Below are 25503 nucleotides of genomic sequence, written 5' to 3'. Positions count from 1 at the left end.
GGCTGGCGCTGATCCCACCAGGTTTTGGCAGAGCTGTTCTGGGGAGAGGCTGCAAGGCTTGGCCTTGTGGGACAGCACCTGTGCCTGTAGAAATGAATGCTCATGAAGGGTACCACACTGATGACAAATGGGCTGTCCCTGGCTGTGTGGAGACTTGAGCCACAGTCAGCGGAGGAGACCCACCCGGCGTGCCCGACGGGTCAGTGCCAGCGGTCAGGTGCAGTCGTGTGGCACCTTTTGCTCATGCTGCTGCTTTGGCATGCCCGACCCTTTGCACAGAGGCTGGTCCCCCCGTGCTGTGTGCAGGCAGAGGCGGCTAGGCATGGCCCCTGGGCATGCTCGCCCCCCCCCCTTCCCCCCCCCCCCATCCCTGCCATGCTTCTGCCAGCCGGCAAGCAAGGTGCTCCCTTGCGCAGGGTGCAAGAGGGCTTTTCCATCTGCTGACAGTGGCTGATAACAGCCCAACACTGCCTGGCGGGGAGACGTGGTGGGTGTGGAGACGCACAAATGAGCCCTGGCAGGGGAAACAGTGCATTTACTGTAATCTGAGGCTGCTCTGGCGGTGTGTGCTGCAGAAGCCTGTCTATTAAGTTCCACTTGTTTCCTCCTAACTGCTTCATCCTCTTCCTTTCTTGCTCCCCTGCCTCTTGGCATCTGGGTGCCCTCCTGAATGATGCCAGAGCCTGTAGCTGTGGTGTCACTTGGATTTTACTCATTTTATTTAATTATATTTTTTCCTCACAGCTGGTGGGTAGGCACTGATGCAGCCCTGCTCTCCGTGGGCGCGGGGGGTGTCTGGCAGTGCCCGATCCCCTGAATGAACGCCTTGTTTGTGCCCCAGCCATTAAGGACCTCACCGTTCTGTGCACTGAGTTAGCACTGAGCAGCCCTTCACATCTGCCACAGAATGACCATTTGTGTTTGTGGGCAGGCATATTTTCTGAGTTCATATTAACAGTTTATTCAGTAATTGTCAAGTGCTGTGGTCTCCTGCCCCCGCGCTGCCTGTGCCTGTCTCCCTTCACTTTGTCTTGTCCCATGCGCAGGGAGAAGAGGCCAGCATCAGTATTTGCTGGTGCTTCTGCACTCTAGTGAGAACGAGCTTCAGGGCCTTTGGGAAAGCAAGTTGGGCAGGTTTAAAGGACAAGGCAAAAAAAAGTGGAAGCCCAGTTGTGTTACTGGATCTGGGCAGGTAGGCTCCCATTTTTTTTCTCACTACGTAGGCTAGGTAAAGCCAAGGAGGGTCTGCCAGGGCATAGGGGTTATGTGGGAGAAACTATGTACAGTTGACTGAAATACAAAACAATGAGTCCTTCTCTGTGTTTTGACTGTGACCCTGATTCTTGTGTGGCTGATACCTGATACTGTTGCTTGGTAGTTTCTACCTATGTTTCTTGTGCTGTTACTTAAATATTCATCATTTGCATGCATGGGAGTCATGGCTCAGCTGCTTGTCCCCTGTCACTGACAGGCTATAAGCAGGCTGTGGTCACGCTTTGCTCTTTTAGGGATTTCTGAACTTAAAATTACAGTATTGTTAGTGAGTCGACAATTGGATTGGCACAAAAGAACGGACGAGTGTCCTGTGATGGGGAAGGAGAATCGGTGGCTCATCAATAGCATTTGTTTGTGCTTGGGGTCCTTAGCCCCAAAGCTGAGCATCACCTGCAGATGATGGGCAGAGATGCAGCGCAGGCTGAGATCTGGCTGTCTGGGACTCCTGTGCCAACACGTACCCAGCTGTCCTCCTGCCTCAGCTGTACTTGAGGCAAAGAGCTGCAGGTGAGAGGTGGTGATGGTCCCCCAGGTCGCTAGTTGAGGCCGGTATCATCATGTGCTGCTTGTGATCTGTTAAAGCTAGCTGTTTAAGGGAGCTGCGCAGGGAGGTCTGTGACCAGCCACATGCCCTTGCTTCCAGACCCCCGCTTAGCCAGCACAGTTCTGCTAGACCTCTGGGGGAGGAGGGGAGCTGACCCCAGGTCTGCTCGTCGGGGAGGATGGTGGATCGGATGGGAACACAGGAACAATCCGGACGTGCGCTTTTCTTGGTGAGGGGCGAGGCTCCTGATCAGCGTTACGCTGTGCTGAGTGGGGGTGGGGGGGGTAAGTCCTTGCTGGGACTCGGGGTGCTGCTCATCGATGGGTGCAGCTGTGGGCAGGCACCTGCCTGGGAAGCGAGGGGAGACCGTGGCTCTTCCCCCTATGCCAGCGCTGAGCTGCTGCCGGGCTGAGCGCACCGACCGTTCTGATCCTTTCCCCACCCAGTTTCTTTGTCTCGACTGTGTGGATGAGATTGCTGTAAAAACGCTCACGGTCTCCCCTCGCTTTGGCTGCTGCAAGCTGCAGGGATGTGGGGGGATTCTCCTGCATCCTTCTGTTGCCAGGGAGGAAACTGCAAATTACCACCACTGTGGTGATACTGCTAGAAATCACCCCAGGGGCAGCGGATGAAGAACAAACCCAGTTCTCTGTAGGGGAATTAATTGTGCAAGAGGTTCACAGAACGAGGCTGGCGTGTGAGCCCTGCTCGAAGGCTCTGGTCAGCGCGGTCCAGGCTCGGACTGTGGAACAGGTCGTATTCACCTGTCAAAACCTGGGCTGTGGGCACCGGGGCGGGGAGCAGAGGGGGAAGGTAAGGGGAGCTTAGAGCTGGAGGGTCGTTGGAGATGTTTTAAGCAGTCAGGAAGTGCATATTCTCTGGAACAGCATGATTGGCTTATGTCACCTGAACTCATGGTAGCCATGTGTGAGATCAGGCTGCTTGCCCCTGCCCTGCCTGCAGCTGGTGTTCGGACTTGTGCAGGTGGAGGTAGAAGAGCAGGACCTCAGCCTTCCCAGCTCCTCAGGACAGGGTCTGTTCCCCACAGGACAGGGTCCGTTCTCTCCCATCAGCGTACGCTGGGGCGCCCAGGTCCAAAAGCGTGTGTACAGGAAGGGTGTAAGAGCCGGTGTGGTCTGGGCGCTTCCCCACCATCCAGCTGCGCTCCTTCAGAGAAGGCTGCTGGCCACTTTAGGTCAGTAGAAAGGACAACAGAGGAGGTGGTAAATGATGAGTCGGGAATGCAGTTTAATGTCTTCTGGGTCTTGTGTAGCCCTGTGACGTTTCTGAAACGGCTCAGAAGGACTACCCCGAGCATTGCAGAGGCGGGATGGATTCCAACAGCAGATGCATCGTCTTCAGGGCTGCCTGTCCTGTTAGTGGTCTTTGCGAGGTGATAACAGATTAGAGAGATACACATTCTCGTCTTTAATGCAACTTATTTTGTGTGGTATTTGGATAGGATTTAAGGACACGCCCCTAGTGACAAACTTGCTGTAAATAGTGGTGCTTCGCCTGTGCTGCCTGCAGCGGCCGGGGAGCACTGTCACCTTCACCTGCGGCTCTTTGTCTCAGGTGAACAGGCAGCACCTGTTCCGCTCAGACACAGCCCTAGGAGTGTGGGGGTTTTTCAGTCCTTGCTCTTGCCCTGTCGTTTCAAGTGTCGGTACAGATGTGAGCTTTCCACAGTGTCGGCTGTTGGGTGAGCTGACTGATGCAGGAGAGCATCCAGTAAGGGCACTGTCCTGGCCGCTGAGAAGTGCCTGTATTGCCTGCTCCTGACAGCTGCTTGTTCTTTCCTTCGCAGAGTGATCGTCTCCTTATTAAAGGAGGGAGAATAGTCAATGATGACCAGTCATTCTATGCTGACATCTACGTGGAGGATGGCCTCATAAAGTAAGTATGGGGCTTCTGTTATCTCCATCTCCCCTTGAATCAGCTTCAAGTTGGATGGTTATTGGTTTTTTGTGGATGTGGTCTGTACCCAAGTTGCTAGCCAGTAAAACTTGATAGCCTGCTCTGGTTAGCGGCTCAGCTCTCTGCAATGTGTGTGAGCACATACATGATTGCCTGACATGTTTACTCAGTCAGTCCAGTGACTGAATTGCAGTCAGACTGGTGACTTCGTGATCCAGCGTCCATTGTACAACAAAGATGTATTTAATTGCACCAGGAACAAGTTTTATCTTTGACTCCTGTTTTGCTCTGTGTTAACACTATTAGCCTGAATAACCCCCCACAAGATCCCATTTGTTAGCACTAACAAGGACAGTGCTGTGCTGCAGGTCATCTGCAGCCTCGAGATTTTCAGGAATTGCAGGCAAACCTCTGGGTCCCCCCAGCTTCTTTGTGTGTGTTTTAGAGGTGCAGTGGTAACTCCAGTGTTTAAAGGCTGCAGTTCAAATGCATCATGTTGGGACCCCAAGCTGGGTGAGTTAAAAGAACTGTGATAGTTCATAACAGGAAGACTTGAATAGGTGTTGCTTGCTCTATGGTAAGAGGAAAATATCCAGCCTTCCAACAGGATGGTATATTTAACAAATCCAGCAGCAGAGAAGTACTTCAAGCAGTGCGACTGTATTTTTATGAGGCTTTTTTTAGCTAGTGGACAAGAGCATTCACGACTGACTAGTACTTGTGCCCAGGCAGGGATCAGAGCCAGCTTCAGGTCTTGCTATGGCACAGACTTAGCTAGGTATCCTTGAGCAAATCACTTGGCCTCATCTGCAGCCTTGTGTGTCACAGAATCTCATTGCCTGGGAAGTGAAATGCTCTCACAAGTGAATTCTGGTAAGAATAGAGCAAGCAGTTTTAAATCCTTTGGTGATGGATTCATCTCAATAAAGGTGGTGGAAAGAGCTGCTGGTTTATTGCTGTGAGGACACTGGAGCCAGCAGTTCTGTCCATAGAACTTTTGTTATTCTAAGGAAAAAAAACTGCAAAGGGCTGAGGTTGAATGAAATGCAGAAATGGAATTTGCTCTTCATTTACCTCCCCAGTATCCCAAGGAAATCAGATGTTTTCCACTAAAACCAACTTGTCTTTTGTCTTGGTTTATTCAGGGAAGACTGAGGAAGGCTTGATGAAAATAGGATTTCTGAAAGAAGAGATTTGAAGGCTGAGTGCTACATATGGACAGATAAAGGGATTGAGGGGGCAGGGGGCTGAGTGAAAGGAGCCCTCAGGTTCAGGTGACCTGGCCTGCAGGAGGTCTTGAGTACATCCAGGGGGGAGACTGTTGTGTGTTGGAACAGTACAAACTCCAGAGAGCTATAGTGGCGTTTTAATTTAGGAGTACACGTATGCTGGAACTTTTTAGGTTTCCTGTTTTCAGAAGATATTTTTAGGTACTTGGGATTTTAGCTGCCTTCACTACAGCATGGCCCTGCTGATAGCAGAGGTGTCCTTCAGGGCCATGAAGGTGACAGCGTGAGAGGGGAGGGCTCTGGCTGCGCTCCTTGCGAAGAGAGTGAGCCCAGCACTTCCAGGCGGTGCTGCGAGCCCAGCCGGGCTGCGCTGTGCACTTGCTGAGCTCCTCCCCAGCTTCCTGGAGGGAGGCTTCCCTTTACCCTCGGGACCTTGTGCTGTGAGCAGCGTTACAAGTCCCTGATGAGCCCTGAGCTGCTCTAGCAGTTGTGGCATTACAGTGGGAAATCATCTTTGTAAGTAAGCCTCAGACTTGAGCCTTACTTAAGGTGGGCAGAGGGACGGGGGAGAGGAGAGATTAGGGGTGCAGCTTACTGGAAACAGGGCTGGTGTTGGGTTTTGTGAGCATGCACCCTCGGTGAACAGGTAGGACTGCTACACTGGCAATGCTTGCAGGAGCTTGACTTGTGAGTCTGTGGGGTACGAAGTGTCCTAGGCAGCTTCACACCATACGCTGCAGAGATCTGCATGCCTGTCAGACCGTGCTCCCCAGCGACCCCAAACCTGTGCCTGCCCCGGGCAGCAGGGCTCATCACAGACACCACTAGAGCAGTCAGACAGATGGCAGCCACCCCTGGACTGTGCAAATCGTAGGTTTAAGCAAGCTGGACAAGTGTGCATTTTGCTGCAAGGTGAGGTGGTTTGACTGTGCTGGCTCCTGCAAGGCCAGGTCTGGGAGCGCGAAGGAGGGTGGCATTGCTGCTGCCGGCGCGAGCGGACCTGGCTGGACTGTTCATTGCTTATGTTGTGGCTGGTTGTCCTTTGTGGGGGGCTCACTCATCTTGGTGTCATCTCATCAGGCAGATCGGAGACAATCTGATTGTCCCTGGAGGGGTCAAAACCATAGAAGCCAACGGGAAGATGGTGATCCCTGGAGGAATTGATGTTCACACTCGCCTGCAGATGCCATACAAGGGGATGACAGCTGTGGATGATTTCTTCCAAGGAACGAAAGCAGCCCTGGCTGGTGGCACCACCATGATCAGTGAGTGCAGCAGGCAGGTCCTGTGCATGACAGCACCCAGCATGCTCAGAACATTGCCCAGTTATTTCTTTTTCTCTTTGCTTTTCTCAGTCATCTTTGCTTAAAAGGTCCATGACAGTGCGCGCTCATCTTTTCTGCGATCTCTGTCATTACAGTTTAGAGAGCGAGGATTGGGATGAATCTTTGGGACCCTTATTAATAATGAAGGGGTGGGACAGGGGATTTGTATAGGATCCCTTGCCCTTGCAGATCCGATGTTCTGCAGTGCTTCGTTGTCTGCAGCCACTGTGCCACTGGGACCCTCAAAAAGGAACAATGGCGTAACGTTTTTCCTTGTTAAATAAAAATAGGGCAGCATGATGCTCAGATGACTCTGAGCAGAGGAACAGAGCAATGTCCTGGCATCTCACACTGCCTGGAAATAAACAGTGCTAACGAAAAAGGAAACGGAATTCTGAGGTCCTGCCCTGTAGAGGGCCACTGCTGGGCACTGGTTTGAGGTCCAGGTTTTAATGCTGTGCAATGGTCACAGCTGCATGCACCGCAGGGTTTCTTGGGATGCAGGAGCAACTGTTCATCCTTCCAGTAAAGGACTGGGTTTCTTCTCCCCGCACCGGTTCTCCTTCCCCCTGGGCCAAGAGAATAAGTTGTGCGAAATGGACTGTGGCAGGGCATGAGGATTACATGGTGGGCCGCAAAAGGTGCATTAGTATTGTGGCGTGGGAGGAGGCTGTGTGTTAATGGGGTGGAAGTCGGGGTGAGGAAGGACAGGATCCTTCAGCTATCAGCTGATTTCTCAGCAGAAGCCTGTAAAAGCCCCTGGTCCCATGCCAGGGGCCATTAAGCGAAGGCTCTGTGTGCTTCCCTGCCAATAAATGTGTTTAGAGGAGCAGGGCTCACCACGGCAGCGATGGGGACCTCTTCGGAGCTGCCCTGCGGCTGCTGAGGAGACGAGCCTGGGCTCGTGGGGATGGCCGGCAGCATGCAGGGCTGCGGTGGGGTGGCCGGGGCATGGACCCCCTGCCAGCCCTTGCCCCCGCTGTGCCCCTGCAGTGGACCACGTGGTGCCAGAGCCCGAGAGCAGCTTGGTGGAGGCGCTGGAGCGGTGGCGGGAGTGGGCGGACGGCAAGGCTTGCTGCGACTACGCGCTGCATGTGGACATGCCGCGCTGGAGCGACCGCGTCCGGCAGGAGCTGCACACCCTGGTCCAGGAGAAAGGTTTGCTGCCCGCCGCTCCCAGCTCCAGCCTCAGCCAGCCCCGTCCTCGCTGAGGGGTGGCCATGCTGTCGGTGCCTGCTGGGAGCCTTGAGCTGTCCTGTGAGGGGCTGGCGGGAGGGAGAGCCCTGGCTCACCCCTCTCTCCTCTGCCCCTAGGAATTAACTCCTTCATGGTGTACATGGCCTACAAGGATTCGTACCAGATGTCGAACACCGAGGTGAGATGCCTTTGGCACGAGGGGCGGCGGGGGGCGGCAGCCGCGGGGGCACAGGGAGGCTGGGGTGGCAGGCGGCCCCTCTCCTCTTCCGCCTTTGCAGGGCCGCCCAGGCTGTGGCCGTGGTGGGCTGGCCAGATGCTGTGCTGCGGCTGGAGACAGGGGTCTGGCCTGGAGATCACCAGGAGCATCCACCGGCAGCCATGGTCTTCGGAGAGCGGCGCCTGGCACCGCCAGAGCTGGCCCACAGCAGGCCCTGCCACTGCCAGCGCCGCGGGCTGAGGGGCCATGCGGGGCCATGGCCGTGGGGGTGCCGTGGGGGGGTGGGGGGGGTGCCACGGCCATGCGCAGCCTGGGCAGTCTGCTTGCTTGGCATCAGTTTCTCTTGTCTCCATTTCAGCTGTACGAGATATTCAGCTGCCTGGCAGAACTGGGTGCCATAGCTCAAGTTCATGCTGAAAATGGAGATATAATTGCACAGGTAACTAACTGCTCTTCTGGTATGCAGGGACTGAAAATCTGTCCCAGGCAGGTTCGGTGTGGGACATTAGCAAAATGACTACAGCTGCATGGATGTCTTTTGCTAGGTGATCTCTTTGCTGCTCGAGCAGCAATATCACATTTACCAAGATTTTCTGCTGTATGTGGTCCATAAATGAATCTGAAATAGCAAACTAGCAATTTAAATGGAAGAGAGCAGGCTCTCAAGTATGGTATGTTCACTCCAGCCACAGCTCTTTTTTCAGTGTGGAGAGGTGGAGACCTTTGCCTTGCACATAATTAACTGAGAGACTGAAAGTGTATTGAGAAGTGCTGCAGCAAGAGAGGAATTTTCTCCCTGCTGTAAGCAAGCAGCCGGCTAATGGAGCTGGATTTGTGAGGGAGTTGTTATGAGGGATGTGGTTGGGTGGGTAAGTAGGTGGTCTGTATTGGCCTGCTGCTTTTTAATTGGTCCTGGATGAGAGAAAGTCCAAATGTTTTGATTTCCATTAAGACAGAGAAGACATTGCTCAGTTATGCTCTGCAGCTACTTGTTTTTGCCTGTCTCTCGTTCTTGGGAGTTGAAGGAGTGTGAACTAAGAGGGCATTCTTTGAACATCCTCTCAGACTACAAGAGTCAGTTTTTCTTTGGACATTTTAGAGCTGCAGTGCACAATTGTATGGCACTTTCACATGGATACAAAGAGTGATCAGAGGAGTTGTATTGCCTAGAGCTTACCTCTACTTCAGCACCAGCCTAACCACAAAATGCCCCAAAACTAATAGCTGGTAGCACTTCACAGCCCTGGGAACTGCTTCCTTCTGTCAGGACTGATGGAAACATCACAGGCTGGTGTGGAGCTCAGTGTTGTTAGCACAGAGACACGATGCTTGTGGTCATCTGCTGGTGGTGGTTCCCAGGAAGAAAGCAGAGGATTTGTTCTCTGTACTCGTCATTTCAGTCCATTTTACTTTCAGTGGTCCGGGCGGCTGTGTGTTTCTCTGGAGTTTGGTCAACACGGGAGAGGAGGTTGCAGGGGAAGAGATGTGATGCACGGCCTGAACAGAAATAGGACATGAGCAGAGCTCTAGACTTCAGACCGATGTGCTGTGGGTGGTGAGAGAGTGCTTCTTGTTTGACGAAGAGCAAGACACATTAGGAGTGTTAAGTCCTTGCTTGGTGCTTTCACTGTAGCAGAGAAGGTGTCAGAGGAGGTAACACACAGCACTTACCTGCTGTGAAGCCTCATCCTTTGATACACTCCTCCAACAGCTGTCAACACATCTGTTATCGTTGCTGGAGTTACACAGTCCTGACAGAGATTGGTGGCATTATTTAATGCTCATAATACACTCAGTACTCTAGGAGACGCAAGAAAAAGTGCATAAACCTGCTTGCTTACAGGCTTACTATTACTGCTGCTGTACATCCACTTCATGCTCCACAACACCTCTTGGAGAAATGTTGCTTGCTGTGCAACTGCACATGGTTTCTGCAAGTCAAGGGCAGGTGTTGGGTGGCAGCAGACATGGGCATTGCCACAGGCAGTGACAGCATGTGGTTGAAGATGTGAGGGTCAGAAAGATCCTCCAGGCCTGAAGGCCTCCAAGGCCAGAAAGGTGCCTTGGTCAGGGCAGACCATGAAGTCCCCTTGCCTGTTTCCTTTGACCTCTGTCAAAAGGAGATGATTAAGATGAGGGAATATGAGAGAAATCTCTAGGGTACAGGCAGGAGATAGGCAGGCCAGTGCATGTGGTGCCCACACACAGTTGTCCATGGTCTTAATTATAACAGCAAAATACTTGGAATAACATTAATACAGGAACCAACACCCCACACCACCCGTTTCTAAAGAAATTTACACAGGACAGGTTTTAGCACTTGCTGATTTCCAGGTGATTAAATAACATCACTGGGGACCCAGGAGTAACCTTGGGAGGAGAATTTTTTTGCTGGTTTTAATGATTGTTTTCTCAATAGTTTCTACTTGGACAATTTGCTTTTCAGAAGGGGAGTCAGGGAGGGCCTTGGAAAGGGACTGTAAACATCAAGTGGTGTGCGTGGAACTGGGGAGTTTTGTGCCTGTTTTTCACCCACACCGCTCATTTCATCCAAGAGGTTTCCTTTGGTGTCCGTGCTCCCTCCAAGCCCTCCTGTTTCCACATCCTCCCTTTCTTCTCTCTCAAACCCCAAACCCCTTGAGGGTGCAGCAGCCTCTCGCTGTGCATGGTGGTCCCACAGGACATAAAGTGGTGGCAGTCCTGACAGAAGGGCTCAACACAGGAGGGATCTGCTTTTCTGTGTAGTTGATAGTTTCACAGTCTTGTAATGTCCCTCTGTCCTTTTGATGTCCTAGGAACAAACCAGGATGTTGGAGATGGGAATTACTGGCCCTGAGGGCCACGTGCTGAGCAGACCTGAGGAGGTAAGATGCGAAGGACAGTACCAGCCTTGCTCTGCACTGAAGAGCTTTCCCCACAGGTCACAGTAGAGCTTAGTGTATGTGGTGGGGCCAAGCAAGCAGTGTGTGTGTATGCATCCATGGGTATTCGTTTATACAGGCAATACAGTCTTATCCATCAGCAGCTCAGGAAAGAGCAAAGTGCACATTTGTGACAAACGCTTTCCAGTCTTGCTCAAGTCTCCTAGCAGAGACGAGGGCTTCTGAGCCTCCCGGAGATTAATCTATCGACAAAAAGGTCTATTTGGCTGTAGCAGCATTTGGGGCTGGTCTGGGGGCATTTGTCTTGTATAGGTGCCTCCACGGGTGTGAGAGGCCTGGGAAGAACCAAATGGTGAGTTTTAGTTTCTCTGAAGATTCACTGTTCACGTCCGTCAGAGTGCAGACAGATTCCAGCCTCTTTCTGCTTAATCTCTGCTTAGGGTCTAAAGTGTGTTTCAAAATCAGATGGACAAAGATGTTGGTGGAACGAGTGGGAGGGAAGGAGAGGGGGGGAATTCCCTGGTTACAAATCATTGTCAAGACACTAATTAGATTACTTCTAATTTTAGCTCACAGGGTATTTTTCTGTTTGGTCCATTAATCTGAGTTGAGTCTAATTTTAGATAGGTTTTCTTGAGATAGCTCCCTGCTGAGAGGTGCTTTTAACTTTCTCCACAGCATGTGAAAGAAGAAAACAATAGGAATTTGGTACAATAGCAAAGCCAAGCAGGGGAGCACAGGGATATATTTGTACTTCAGGAAATAGAAATCAATTGGCTTAAACTAAAAGTGTAAGAAGTTGACTGTATTGTGGCTGGTAACAACGTATATAGCCTAGTGTACTACAGTGCTTATTCTCTTTGAAGTGTGAGAGTATAAAGCATTTTCCTGTACAGGGAAGACACTCAGTGTCAAATCCAGTAGATCAGAGTCCCACTGTGTGTAAACTGCCATTTATTTTTATGGCTCTAGACCCATTGCCTCTAGCTAGCAAGCTAACCTGCAATTGCAGGATGCTGTGGTTGTGCCAGGATTTGAGAACTGTCCTATTATCGTAAGATAGCACTGTGGCTCTTCTCGTCCAAAGCCAGTAAAACACTGTTGAGTGTTTGATCTTGAAATGCCATTAAAGCATAAGACAGATGAGGGCAGTGGAAGAAGGCTCTAGGTGCCATCTGTTCAGCCAAATCCAGATCTCATTGCCTTTGAAAATGAACACTGTCCCTTTTCCAGAACATAGTCTACCTGGGAAAATGTTAGGTAGACCGCAAATAACCCTTCTACCTCCCGTAAAGCCTTCAGGTTGGTAGCAAAGGACAGGGGAAGTGGTCCATAGCTCTGTGGGTCTGCTCTGTCCCCGAGGGACCTCAGTGGGAGTTAAAGACATGCTATTCTGTCAAGTGCTGGTGGTGGTTTGGTAGGGCAGGGTGGTGCTGTCCTGGATTGTTGCCTGCTCTAAAGGGTATTCAGTGACGGCTCTGTTTGCTCCCGTCCATATGCTAAACCCTGTCAACTACTCAAGTCCATAAGTATGCTGACAAAAATGTTTTCTTGTTTAGATTTGTGTTTAAAATGTCTTTAAGCAGAAGAGAAAATCCTGTTTTCACTGTGCAGCAAATAGGCCTGCAGAAGTACTAGAGGTGTACGAGTGCACGTGTGTCTGGGTGCAGTGGTCTGGTTGTGCTGCTGCTGGGAGAGTTAAGCTTACCCGGCCAGCTGCTGCGTTCCCTGCAGCTGGCGGCCCTGGCCTCCCCCGGGAGCTGGCCGATTGGTACATTGTCTTTTTAAGGCTTCTGTTTTGAACTTTCTCATGCCGAAGCTTGAAGCCAAACTGTAGAGCAAACACTTGGAGAACCTCTGGGGTTGAACTCAGGCTGAGCACGGACTGATGTAATAGTCCAAAGATATCCCCTGTGATGGAAATGCACCCTCTGCCAACAGCAGGACAGTGAAGCGTGGGGCGGGTGTCAGCAGGCTGGGATGAGCAGCAGCTGCCCCAGACAGCCAGACCCTGACGGGAGCAACCTACCAGCATGTAGCTCGTTGCACCCCAGCCACGGGCAGGGTGACATTTGGTTAAACCAAATTCAGCCGCAGGAGAGCCTGGAGCAGTGGGTGATCTGGAAGGGCAGACCCTTTTGTTGTCTGGCGTCAGCCTGGGAGCCATGCTGTCAGGCGTGGGCAGCAGTCCCTGGGCTTCTCTGGCTGTCAGGAGAGCTGGAACCAGGCAGTGGAAAAAACAGCAGATGCAGCTCTGTGCTGGCCCCGGAGCACCAGGCAGTGCTCCCCTGCCAGGCGTCCTGTGGCTGCAGCCTGCGGGGAGGCCAGGCCCTGAGGAGACTGAAGCTTCTCCCCTCGGGTCTCCTTGGTTAACCTGCCCTTGGGGAGCCAGGGGTGCTGGCAGCAATCCGTGGTGTGCCAAGAGGAGCACGGGCTCCTCCCTGGCCACCCAGTGCCCTTCTGCAGCCATGCACTATTCTCTCTTCCAGCTGGAAGCCGAAGCTGTCTTCCGGGCCATCACTATTGCCAGCCAGACCAACTGTCCTCTCTATGTGACTAAAGTGATGAGCAAAAGCGCTGCTGACCTCATCTCGCAAGCCAGAAAAAAAGGTGAGTGGCAGCTGCTGCTGCACACAGCCTTGCTGTTGCCCCTGGGATCCTGGACAGCTGGATTTAGTGGTCCCTGTGTCATCATGGTTGTTTTGCCAAGACCACCACTGTGTCTTGAGTGTAGTCTAGTACTTCCCCATTGGCGGGGGAGCAGCTAGTTCAGGGATTTACCTGACTTGTGAAGGGCACGGGAACACTGCACCCGATCACATGGAGCCACCTCCTGTTGCACGTCAAGTGACGTCAGCATGTGGGTTGCAAGTAGGAGCAATCTTCTAAACACCAAAGTTTGCCTGTGGCTGTGAAGGGCTCTCTGAGGAGACTCGTCCGATCCCTGTGCAAGTGGTTTGAGCTGCTGCATATAGCTCTGGCTTCCCCTTGAAGTGCCAGCCCCTCTGAGGCACCTGGGTGCCTTTTCGGGTGGCTGGAGGCTGTTTGTCACCGGTGATGGAGCACAGGGACTCCCCACATGCACATGGGCACATCCAGAGCCACGTTCAGTGAACTGTGTGCCCCTGCCCCATCAGCTGGTGCACGAGGAGGCTGGTGGGCAGCTCTTCTCTGCCAGACCCCAGGTGCCTGTAGTAGCAGCTGCCTGCTCATGTCCATCACTCCTGGCTGGCAGGAAGGACACGTGTAAACACACGCAGGTACTTTGAAAGGCACCGCTCGGTGTCCACCCCAGGTTTCCGTCTGGGAACAGCCCAGCTGGACCTTTCTTCCATGCTGCACAGCCAGCTTGCAGAGGAGCACACGTGCAGTCTGGGGTGAGTGAGGCGCCCTTACAAACAGGACTGTAGGATGGTGCTGGTCCACAGATTGGGCTGGGTGACCAGCAGGTACCTGTGGTTAGCCAACGTGCATTGATTCCAGCTCAGACATGGGGGTTCTGCCAGCCTGGCTGCTTTGGGACCAGGGTTTCTCCTGGGCGTTAAGGAGCAGTGCACCCTCCTGCCTTTGGGCAGGGAGAACAGAACTTTGAGCTGAGTGGTAGTAAGGTTCTGAGGATCTGCAGCCTCTATAGAAAGAGGGGAAGGAGGAAATGTAAAAAATGAATTTGTAGAGAGGGTCTTGGTGGAGTTGGTAGCTGTGGGACATAGCAATGCCAAGTGTCTCCCAGAAGTACTTGCTCGGGCTGTGGAGCATTTGGAAGGAAAACCACAATTTCTCAGTCCCCATCCTAGCTTAGCAGCATGACGAGCCCTGCTCCGCAAAAAGCGTTTGGTCACCACCTGCTGCTGTCTCCCCGGGGCTGTCCCTGGCGTGGGGCACCAGAAGGTGAGTGAGGAACAGGAGAGGGGGACTAGCCTGCCAGTCTATGGTGGCACATGGTAAATATTTATGAGGGATAAGGGAGGAAGAATGCGCAGCCGATGACGAAGGACATGGTGAGAGGCTTGGTTGCTGGTCTGGCATGGGTTCAGTGTCAGCGTTGTGCTCTGCCTGCCGTTGCGGGCTGTCATTTCTTATCAGGTTGCCTGTCTCCTGCCAGGTGTGCCTGTGCAGCTGGTCAGCTCTGAGGTGTGACTGTTGCTCTCGGACTGAAAGTCCGTGGGGTGAAATGCCCCCGCTACAGCGTGGGGACACCAGTGCTTGCGGGGGGGGGGGGGGGGGGGGGGGGGCAGGGACCAGGGGCCTCACTTCCCAGGAGAGTGGTCGGGGCAGGGCAGGTTGGAAAGCAGCCATCAGCTAGAACAGGAGACCGGGTTGCAAGCATCGTTTGTCTCTCTGTGGTGTCTTCTGGGGAACACAGCTCTGTGGCTGTGCCTTCCTGCACTGTGCTCCAGCCAGGCTTGCTGCACCAGCAGGATCTGTGCCCTTAAAGCAGGAGGGCCCTACAGGGGTGGTGGACAGGGCTCACCCCTGACATCGATGCGGGCCTTGCTGTTCCTCCTGCCTGCCCCAGCACCTGAGGTCCAAGCAGGCGGTGTGGGACAGCCCAGCATGGGTCTGGGTGTTCTCTGGGCACGGCAGGCTGTTGGTAGTGCTGTGGGACAGAGAATGTCTCCAGGCTCCACCAAAACAGTGTCCTTTCTGTCCCCCTTTCCAGGCAATGTGGTGTTTGGTGAGCCGATCACGGCCAGTCTCGGGACTGATGGGACACACTACTGGAGCAAGAACTGGGCCAAGGCTGCAGCATTTGTGGTCTCTCCACCTCTGAGCCCAGACCCAACAACTCCTGACTACATCAACTCCCTCCTGGCCAGGTGAGTGATAGCTCTGCTGGGCAATGCCGTTACTGGCTAGAAGTGGACTCTGACCTCAGGTGGGGAAGCAAGAGGTTGGGGTGGGTAGGCTGGGGGGGCACTGGTCAAATACAAAATGGGCATTTTCTCACGCCTGTGCAGGTGAGCAGTAGTACAGCCTGAGGAGTGCCGGAGGCCTTTAAGGGCAGCTCGTGCACATCTGACAGGGATGGTAGGTCCTTTTTTCACCCTCAAGGCAAGGGGGTGGGGCAGGGATTTGTTGAAAATAGAGAGCAAACAACAAAAGCACTTCAGCAATTTGCTTTGACCTTTCACAGTTATACTCCATCCTCTCACTGGCAAGGCACGCACAGCAGCTAGGGACACAGAGCTCATGGCTGGCCCTGTCCACGCGCCACGTGTGAATTGCACACCCCTCTCACCCGGTGCTTGCACATGGAACTGTGCGTGTGTCGGCTGCTCTGTGTTAGCCAGGGGATGACTGACGCTGGGCGGGTTGTAAATGGAAATGACCTTTGAAGTAATGCTGGAAACATTAGGACTAGATGAGCAAGGGATGACTGGTCAGTAAGAGGTGTCTTGGCAGAGGGACATGTTAGGATAAACCTGGGTTATGCCAGGGTGGAGATGCCATGGCTGGTGTAAGAGAGGTGCCAGTGCATTTGCAGTCTGAATATGCAGCTCACCCTGGATTTTGCTGTGGTCAAGGAGTAAAAGATGCCTCTGTTCGGTCTGGATGTATGAATTAGGAGAAGGCCTTAGGTTAGGGACTGGCAGGGAAAAGCGAGCCCAGCTCCTGAACTGGCTTTCTAATCCTTCCCTTCCACTTCAAATACACCCCAGATCTCAGAGAGGCAAGTCCCTGCAGCCCACAGGCATCTGTCCTAACACCTTTCCTCTGCTGTTTTCTGTAAGGCTTCAGCAGGAGGAGAGGCTGTGAAGCTCCAGCTGGGCTGGGTGGCTTTTCTTCCACCGGGATAAATCTGGTGGAGATTAGGAAGCGTGTTGTGTCATCAGCCTGGGCCTGTGGCTGTGCAGTCAGTCAGACATATGGCAGAAATTATCAGAGGAAGATGGAGATTACTAGTGGATTAAGGGCTGATTCGCAGCCCCGAGCAGAGACGTCATGGCCACACCGGTTCAGGTGCAGGCAGTCTGGGAGCCCAGGTGCTTGGACCACTTGCCTCCTGCGGGAGTGCTGGGAGGTGGCCTGAGCTGGTCTGCTTCCTTTTGCCCAGTAGTGATGACTTTCCAGCTGCTGCCTGTCTGCTGCTCCCCGAGGGCTCAGCAGCAGCTGGGTGACTTCCAGGGAGCCATGGGCTGTTCCTCACCTTGCCTTGCCTGTCAGCAGCTCGCTTGCTCTGCCTGTTCCTGCCCTCTGCCATCATTGTCAGTAGCTGGATGGGTCAGGGCATCTCGTCCAACCAGTGGCCCCTTTTGGGCAGAGAGCTCTGGATAAGTGTTGGGCAGCAGCTGTGCAGAGCACCGTAGTGAAGCTTTTCTGGGCCTTCTGGAGAGAGCTGCTTCCAGGGAGTCCTGACTCTCTTCATCCCACTGTCAAGTTTTTGTGTGGCCATGGGGGACGTCTACTTTTGTGGTAGCGGTGTGGCAGAGATGCTGCAGCTTGGGCCAGGCTGCCCTTCCAAGCACACCTTCTCAGTCTGCGCTGTGGGCTGCTGTAGCTCGTGCTGTCATTGTCCATGCAGGGCTAAGAGGAGCCTTGGTGAGCTCCTGCCAGAGGAAATGTCTCAAGCCAGAGCCCTGGAGCAGGGCTGAAGTGCTCTCCTCACTGGGGAAGGCTGGCATTGTAAGCAACGGTAGCCCACAGGCTCAGCCCCCTGTAAGCCGCTCCTGCAGCCGTGTCCCCTGTCCAGCCTGCAGCAGGCTTGCTGTGGGGCAGGGGAGGGCTGTGCTTGCCCCTCGGGGTGCAGGAGCTGGCAGTACCCGGTGAAAGGGTTGGCTGTGGGGGACAGTCCTTGGGTGGAGAGGCTCTTCCTCCCTGTGCAGCAGAAAGGCTGCTTTCCCAAGCAGACCTGACAAACTACCAGAAATGTTTTTTCTGACTCACAGTGGGATGTTTGTTTTTTTTTTCTGTGTTAGTGCAAATGATGGAGTTGGTATGGAAGGACATCTTTTGGCTTGACACAAAGGCCACCCTGTCCTGCAGAAGCCAAGCTGCTGACTCCTGTCGTGTGCAGGGTACTGCCTGTGCCACTGGCGGGCAGCACAGCATGGCAGAGCTCTCTTGCCCCCGTGCTCCCAGATGACGCAGCTGCCACAGGGGCAGAGTTGGGTAGGAGTCTTCAGACTGAGGGGCTGTAGAAATGAGGGTGTGGAGTAAAACAGAACTGAGCCAGGGGCTGCCCGTGCCCAGAGGGGATCCATGGCCCTCGTGTCCCTGCTGTTGTCTGACAGCAAAACAACTGACGATGATTTTGTTACCACCACCCCTCAGTGGTGACCTGCAGGTTTCGGGAAGTGCCCACTGTACATTCAGCACCGCACAGAAAGCAATTGGAAAAGACAACTTCACAGCGATTCCAGAAGGGACCAACGGCATAGAGGAACGAATGTCTGTCATCTGGGACAAGGCAGTGGTAAGAGTCATGCCAGGCAGAGGGCAGAGCGGGCAGGGTTGGCAGGCACCTGAGACCTGTGCTTTTGCCCCTGCAGAGCTGAGCACCCAGCTGCCTGTCTCTCCTCTCTGGCTTTGAGAGTCAGGACAAGCCAGAGCAGCAGAGGCAGCTGTCATGGGTTCAGCATGAACAACCAGGAGCTGTGGCCATGCTCCCCGGTTTCAGTTTGTCTGGCACCAATAACAAGATCAGCCGCAGCGGTCTGGGTCCAGCCAGCCAGTGGCTTGTGTGGGAGTGAGTCTGGTACTTGCCGGGGCGCTTACTCTCCCTTTTCCCATAAGACCTCTTAGTTCTCTTTGTGTCTGAGCAGGCCACAGGGAAGATGGATGAAAACCAGTTTGTGGCTGTGACAAGCACTAATGCTGCGAAAATCTTCAACCTGTACCCACGGAAAGGGAGAATAGCAGTGGGCTCAGACAGTGATCTGGTTATATGGGATCCCGATGCAGTGAAGATCGTCACAGCAAAAACTCATCAGTCTGTAAGCCCTTTGCTTGTCTGTGGGAATGCTGGAGGGTGGGGTGCGAGTGGCACTGGGTGAAGGCTGCCTGGCTGCTGCGAGTGTGGTGCTGCACTGCTGTGCTGGGCTCCAAGGAGGAGGGACTGAGTCCAGGCTCCATGTGATGCCAGCTGTGACTGTGGGGTAGCATGTCTGTGAACCCTGGGCTCTGCATACAGGGCTTTTCTCGCCCTGCTCTGTTGCTCTTCTCCTGAGCCTGGCCCATGCAGGTGTAGGGGCACACATTTCTCCTTATCTGGGTTCCTCTTCCAGGTACAAATTTTTCCTGGCTTTGCCAGCATGCTTTGTTCATGCCTTACCTCAGGCCTAGGTCCTGCCCTCCTCTGTTGTTTGAGTCCTTGCTCACAACGAGCTCTAAAGCAGCTGGTCCTGGTTTGTGTTGGGAGCTCTGGTGGGTTCTTAGTGTGAGGGACTAGTGACATAGAGGTATCCTCTGGGGCAGGGAAGGCTGTTACTTTCCCTGCACTAGTGACTTCAGCAGTGAGATGTGGGGACTAAACAGCCCCGAGTGGGCAGGCAGTGCTCCTGTCCCTCCTGACCACCATCCTCTGGTTGCTGCAGGCAGCTGAATACAACATCTTTGAAGGGATGGAGCTACGTGGGGCCCCGCTGGTTGTTATATGCCAGGGGAAGATCATGCTGGAGGATGGCAACCTGCATGTGACCCAGGGGACTGGACGCTTCCTGCCCAGCAGCCCTTTCCCTGACTATGTCTACAAGCGCATCAAAGCCAGGAGGAAGGTGAGGAGATGGAGGTGCCAAGAGACAAAACTGGGGCACTGTTAGCCCAAATTGTCTTCTTCTCTGATAACGGGTTGGTTTTCTGCTGCTGTTCTCACTGGACCCTGGAAACTGTGGCAGACTGGTGTATTCTGAACCTACGGCTGGGATAGCTAAGACTTGGGTAGAGGGCTTTGACCTTAGCGTTGATGGTGTGCTAGCACAGGAGGCAGATGCTCGTCTGGTCAGCAGTGTGGGATGCGTGCCCTTGTTGCTGTCCTGCTGCAGCCAGAGTCTGGAGGGAAGTGCAGAGTGAAAAATGGAGAGACTGGGCAGAATGACCTTCCCCATCCATCAGCATACACCTGTGCTGAGGGGTTGCCTGTTGCACCAGGCTCTGCACACTCTGCAGGGTGGGAGGGAAGGGAGGCCCTCAGCTTGCGGTGGGTGGGGGGCTGTGCCAGGCTTCAGTGCTGCAGGGAGGTCTTGGGTGTGCAGGGCAGAGGGGGGTGCAGGGTTGGCAGTGTGAATTACCTCTGCAGTGGGGCTGGGGAGCCAAGGATCGCTGGAGCGTGGAGCTGCCATCGGCAGGATGCTCCCTGGGAGCAGAGAAATGTCACTGTCTTCTCTCTGGTGACAGATGGCAGAGATGCATGCTGTGCCCCGGGGCATGTATGATGGACCCGTGTTTGACCTGACCACCACGCCCAAGGGGGGCACTCCTGCGGGGTCAACCAGGGGGTCCCCCACGCGGCAGACACCCCCCGTCAGGAACCTCCATCAGTCTGGATTCAGCCTGTCAGGTGAACAGATGTGGTGGCTGGGCTGGGAGGGCACAGAGCCACTGGCCAGGCTGTCCCAGCCTCTGGGCTGGGGCAGGAGGCTGCTGGGAGATGGCCTGGGGTGAGCCGAGCATGAGTGGAGCATGGCAGGGAGAGACCCTCCATGTCCCTTAAAGGCCACGGCTGGAGCTGGCCCTCTGGCATGCTGCACCTTGCAGTAGAAGCAAGGCAGACTGTGGCTGTGGAGGTGCCGGCACAGCATCAGACCCTGCTTCTGCCGTGTGGGTCTGTTCATGGAGGAGTGTCTACAGAGACATTCAAGCTGCTGCTGCTCTCAGGGCTGTTACTGGAGTTGGAGGGGGAACAGGTTGCTGCAGCCAGCCTCAGGATGCCCTTTGGCAAGACCCCAGGCTGCCTGACTGCTCAGTCCTGTGAAGAAAACACTCTTTGCTTTCCCCCTTCCTTTTGTGCTTTCTTGTCCTCTCCCAGGTACCCAGGTTGATGAAGGTGTTCGCTCAGCGAGCAAGCGCATCGTCGCACCCCCAGGAGGCCGCTCCAACATAACCTCCCTGAGTTAAATGCCCCTGCCGAGAAGGAAACAAAATCCCTGTTCAAGTGAAGGAAGAAAAATGGTACATTGGTGTTTAAGAAGGAAAAGCAAATAAACCTGTTCTGAAGAATCAATAAGCCTCAAGCCTTATGTTTCACAAATGCTACTTGCTACCTAGCTTTAAAGATACTGCTTCATTTTGTTTTATGCATAGCCTTAAAATTCTGTTGTTGTGGGTTTGGTCGGGTTGTGTTTTTACTCTTCCTTTCTGTATGCATGCCGCTCAGACAGGTCGCTCGGTTCAGTGTGTTATTCGTGTTGAACGCGTGTGGGATGCCATGATGTGGGACAGCAGAAACGACCCGGTGTGAGCGAGCCAGCCAGGCAGGTGAAGTGGTGGGGGCCGGCCGGAGCCACAGTGTGGGACGGGGAGGCCAGGTTCGCGGGAGCTGCTAGGGGCAGGTGGGTCTCTGTCGTGTTCATGTCCTTTGTCTCCACTCAACGCTTGTTGGAGTTTCACCATGAGGCCCATGAGGGAGCCCAAATCATCTCTGTAACAGCTGTCACAGCACCTCATGTAAGGAGTTTTACTACTTTGTACACTTTATTAAAAAAAAAAAGTTGTTCCTTCAAACAACTCATGTTGCTGGTTGGCTTTTTTTTATTCCTCAGGCTGCTGCTGCTGGGCAGGGGTGGTGTGAAGCTGTGCCCTGTGGGCAAGCTGGGCTCCAGGAGGGGCTTTGGGCGATGTTTGAGCTGGAGGAGCTGTGGTGCAGGGACAGGCTGTCTGGGGGAAAGCGTGGGGTGCTTGCTGCTGTAGGTGTCAGCGTATTGGTGTAACTTCATGGGCAAAAGCAAAGCTATTGGCAAAAGACCACATTGCAAGTGTTTGTAAAAGTCCATTTGGTTTGTCCGTCTGGTCTCTGGCTGCAGCCTGACCTGGCTACCACAGGCTGTTAATGCCCAGCCAGAGCTGCGCCTGTCACCTGTGTGGTGACAAGAGACCAGCTCCGCACGGCCCTGCCTGGGCAGTGTTTGTGTCTCCCCAGCTGGGGCTGGCTTGGAGGCTGTTTTCTGTGGGCACCTGTGAGTTAAATGCTCCCCTTCTATCAAGCAGTGTTTATCAAACTGAGGGTCACAGCCTTGTAAGGCTTGCAAAGCATGCAAAAACCCCCTTGATTGTTTTTTAAATTTTACAAAAATTACGTGTCAATTTAGGCTATGCTAAATAAATACTTTTTTTTTTCCTTAAGTATTTGACCTTGAAATATTTGTTTTTACATGCCTGCAACTCAGACAGGACAAGTTGTCCGTGCAGCAGCCCTTAAGGGGCCATGCCAGAATAGTTGTGCCAGGGGTAGGGAAAGCTGTTCGTACTTTATAAAGTTTTGTGAAGTCCTGCTATTAAGTAATTAAAGATTTTTCCCTGTTTCCTGGTAGTTATTAAGCTGAGACTGTGCCTCTGTTTACAGAGGAAGTTGGGAAAGGAGAGATGGTTGTAGGAGTCGTTGGGGGATTTTTAAAGGTGCCATTTAAAGTACTTGAGTTTTTGGGGGGTTGGGTTGGTTTTTTTTCTGTCAGCCAGTACAACAGTATTTATACAGCAGTCGGTTTTTCCCTAGCGAGGAGCAGGACTAGATTCCTTGTCTGTGGCTCCAGATGAACACAGGTGGTGTACAAACCAACACCCACACCAGAGCAAGGTGATGATAGCTGTGTGCTGTGCAGGGGATGGGTACAGCTGTTGGCACAGAACCTCTTGACTGTGCCTGGCCCCAGACCTGGTGCAGGACTGGGCAAAGAAGAGAGAATCCATGGGAAGTGCTGCGGGTGCTCTGGCTGGCCTCCCTGGGAATGACAAGAGTGAAGGCAGGGAGACGTGGAGACCCCTACTCGGCTCGGAAGTCTTATTGCTCAGAAGCAGGGGTGGCTGGGGAAGGGTGCTATTAATTGGGGCATGCTGTGACTTAGCAGGGAAAGGTGGCTTTCCCCTTGCAATGACCCCCTCTGAGGACTCTTGATAACCCCTTACTGGTGAACTAAGTCCACTCCAGCTTTGCAGCTCCCTAGACAGAAGAGGGTCGGTTGTTTCCACACTAGCAATGCACAGCAATGCTGCTGCCCCCCGCTCCCTGGCCCGCGTGCACACACTGTGCTGCAGCTACGCCAAGAGCCTGACCTGAGCAAAGCAAACCAGGTGCTGGAAGGTGGTGGCACAGCACATCCATCTGTGCGCCTGCAAGGCCCTTGCCAGCTGGGCAGAGGAAAGCGGGGTATGCTGCATAGCGAGTGCTGCAGCCCTCAGTTCCTGCAGCCCTCCCTCAGAACTGGCTTCCCCTTTCCCTGCATCTTCATGTGATGGCAGCAAAGAAACGGCTGTAGTCATCTAAAACTGGGGACTGCTTATCTTTATTGTACACAGGTGGGGTACATGCTGCCACGGCACCATGTCAGGAAGAGGATGCACAGGGCAAGTCAGAACAGGTCCCCTTGGAACCCAGGGAGGTGCTTGCACTGCTGTGCCAGCAGCCCCCCTGTACCCTCCTGTTAACAAAGGTATCAGGACCTAGAACCGTGTTTGGTGCCACTCACATTTCTGTCAGAAATTACTGCAAAAAAAAAAGTTTCTGCAAAGGCAGTGCAGAAACTGTCCCACAAGGGTTGAAGCTGGCAGGGTGGAGGCACAGAGGCAAACACCAGAGCTCTCAGCACAGAGCTGGGGCTCTCCAGCATCACCCACACAAACCAGGCTGCCCAGAGCATCTGTTCCCCAGAGTCAGTGGGACAGGGCTTGGTCAGGACCCTGTACAGACCCATTGTGGCCACACTGCTCTGCCCTGCTTAGCCTTCCTGCAGCACAGAAATGTTCCTGATTCTCCACTGCATCCCCCAAGAGACACCACCGCCACGGAGGGGAGACCCAGGCATCCAAGGCAATCCATGGGAAGGCTCACATGAGCCTTTCATTTGCTGTTGCTTTCATTCAGCTCTTCGAGTTGATCAGATTTAGCCAGAGAAAGAAAGGAAGGCACAGGGGATACAAGGAACACCTTTGGGTAAATGGGAGGCAAATAGTTCATCACAAATTCATTATATTGCTGAGTATAGGAAAAAACCGTGAAATAAGGACATGAAAGCTCCAGTCTGCCAAAGCATTTAAATAATGACATCATTCCCAGCATTACTGTAATAGAAATGCTTTGGCCAATCTCAGCATTGGCAAAGAGCGCACAGGACTACAAGAGCTGCTTAAATCAAGAATGATTTCAGTGGTAGAGAGATTAAAAAAGCACAATCAAATTTACCTCTGGTGTTGGAAGCCAAATCCAATTGGATTCAGTGAACTGCAGTAGTTTAATGTGATGATCAATGTTTTTTTCAGGTGGGCCTGGAAAAGCAACTGGATGCTGGTTATTTACCGGTGCCTGGTTGTTACCTCTTCATTTCTGCATTTGCTTGCATGCTCTGACCACCCACCACGCCAGTCCTGCTCTGCGAGAAATGGGAACAGGAACCAGCATGGAGAGTGGGGAAAGGGAGGGGAAACCACTGCTGCCTCCTCCCAGCAAAGGAAGGAGATCGATCAATCATTGCCACTTCCAGCCCTCCATGCCCACACTCACGGGGTGTTCACAGGAGGCATCTGTAGGCAAAGGGCGCCTTTGTCACTGGGCACTGGTGGTGACCCTGCAGCTGAGAGAAGCTTCTTCCAGCTGGAGCAACCAGCAGTGAGCCCATGGGGAGTCCCACCCTCCCCAGAGCTTGGACTCACAGCATCACCAGGACTGATGCAAGCGGTGACACCGCTCTGAACAACGCGCACTCAGCCCTTCAGTTATGCCGCTGGCCGCCGCCGCGCAGGCAGCGCCAGGGCTGTGATGCCGGCTAGCCGAGCCAAAGGGTGAGTACTGCCATCCACGATCACACGGTCACATTCCTGCCGCCAAGAAAGGCAAAATAATAGGAACAGAGTCCAACCGACTGCGGGGAACGGCGGAGGCAGCACCCATAGCCCCTCCCGCACACCCAGGGTCTGCCGGCCGTGGGCTGGAAGGCAGAGGGATGGGTGTCCCCGCTCCCACGCGGCCACCTGCCCTGGGCCATCAGCACTGTCCCGGCAGCAGCAGGTGAGTTCGGTGGCCCAGCAGCGTGAAGGTGAGTGGGTGGGTGTGCACCGGCCCCCAGGACAGCCAGCAGGGGCTGTGCCGCAATCAGAGGTGGTTGTTCTGGTTGTCCTCCTTGTAGGCGCCTCTGCTTTTCACCAGCGCTATGGCTCCCTGGGTGTCGCTGCGGTGGTCTCTCACCCTTAGGGAGAGAAAGGGTCGGCTGAGCCGTGAGGGACCACCAGGCAGTGCCGGCCACGCAGCACCACGGCTGCCCACGAGCATCCCGTCCTCTGGCCGAGCTGCCACCCACTGCATGGCTGCACCTGCAGCTCCAGGCTCCTGCAGCCCCCAGCCACCCCAGCCCCCAGCCCCTGCAGCCCTCCGAGCCCCCAGCCCCAACAGTAACAGTCCGTGTGCACAAATGAGGCAATTAATGCAGCTGGTGGCCGTGTGCCCAGCCGCTGCCTCAAGGCCAGAAACGCTGCCTCTGCCCTGGCAGATGCCCTGACCCCCCTGTTCACCAGGGTGCCCACACCCCGGCTCTGCCAGAGGCCCTGACAAGGGCCAGGGTCTCATACACTGCCTCTGCATCAGGACTTACTTTTCTCTGTTGAAAACAATGAAGTCCCTCTGGAGCATCTCCAGGTGCTTTTGAAGATGGCAGGTCTTTCACATTCAAGTAGAAAAATAAAAACACGAGGAATAAATTCACAGTTGCCACAGAAAGACATTACAAGGACAATTTCAAGGAGACGGGGAGATGGCTGTAAATCTTAGCTCTCATCT

General features: G+C 53.8%; 2 protein-coding genes across 3 annotated transcripts in view; one reads left to right on the top strand and one right to left on the bottom strand.

Moving 5' to 3' along the window:
- The window catches only part of DPYSL3 (dihydropyrimidinase like 3), a 39088-nt gene extending 17839 nt beyond the window's left edge, over positions 1-21249 (top strand). For both annotated transcript variants that reach the window (XM_040604739.1, XM_040604740.1), the window contains exons 2-14: positions 3627-3715; positions 6046-6230; positions 7284-7448; positions 7604-7665; positions 8063-8143; positions 10500-10568; positions 13076-13196; positions 15247-15403; positions 17859-18000; positions 18350-18520; positions 19121-19300; positions 19920-20082; positions 20551-21249. In XM_040604739.1, coding sequence (XP_040460673.1) covers positions 3627-3715; positions 6046-6230; positions 7284-7448; positions 7604-7665; positions 8063-8143; positions 10500-10568; positions 13076-13196; positions 15247-15403; positions 17859-18000; positions 18350-18520; positions 19121-19300; positions 19920-20082; positions 20551-20639 — 1674 coding nt within the window. In that variant the 3' untranslated portion in view covers positions 20640-21249. The remainder of the gene's footprint in view (positions 1-3626; positions 3716-6045; positions 6231-7283; positions 7449-7603; positions 7666-8062; positions 8144-10499; positions 10569-13075; positions 13197-15246; positions 15404-17858; positions 18001-18349; positions 18521-19120; positions 19301-19919; positions 20083-20550) is intronic.
- A 1605-nt stretch (positions 21250-22854) lies between these two features.
- STK32A (serine/threonine kinase 32A) overlaps positions 22855-25503 on the bottom strand; it is a 34695-nt gene continuing 32046 nt past the window's right edge. The window contains exons 12-13 of the mRNA XM_040605197.1: positions 25319-25383; positions 22855-24916 (exon numbers count right to left, since the gene is read on the bottom strand). Coding sequence (XP_040461131.1) covers positions 24823-24916; positions 25319-25383 — 159 coding nt within the window. The 3' untranslated portion in view covers positions 22855-24822. The remainder of the gene's footprint in view (positions 24917-25318; positions 25384-25503) is intronic.

Source organism: Falco naumanni, chromosome 8, assembly GCF_017639655.2.
Source record: "Falco naumanni isolate bFalNau1 chromosome 8, bFalNau1.pat, whole genome shotgun sequence".
Lineage (NCBI taxonomy): Eukaryota > Metazoa > Chordata > Aves > Falconiformes > Falconidae > Falco > Falco naumanni.
The sequence above is the reverse complement of the archived record's forward strand: the minus strand, read 5'-3'. Positions and strand labels throughout refer to the sequence as shown.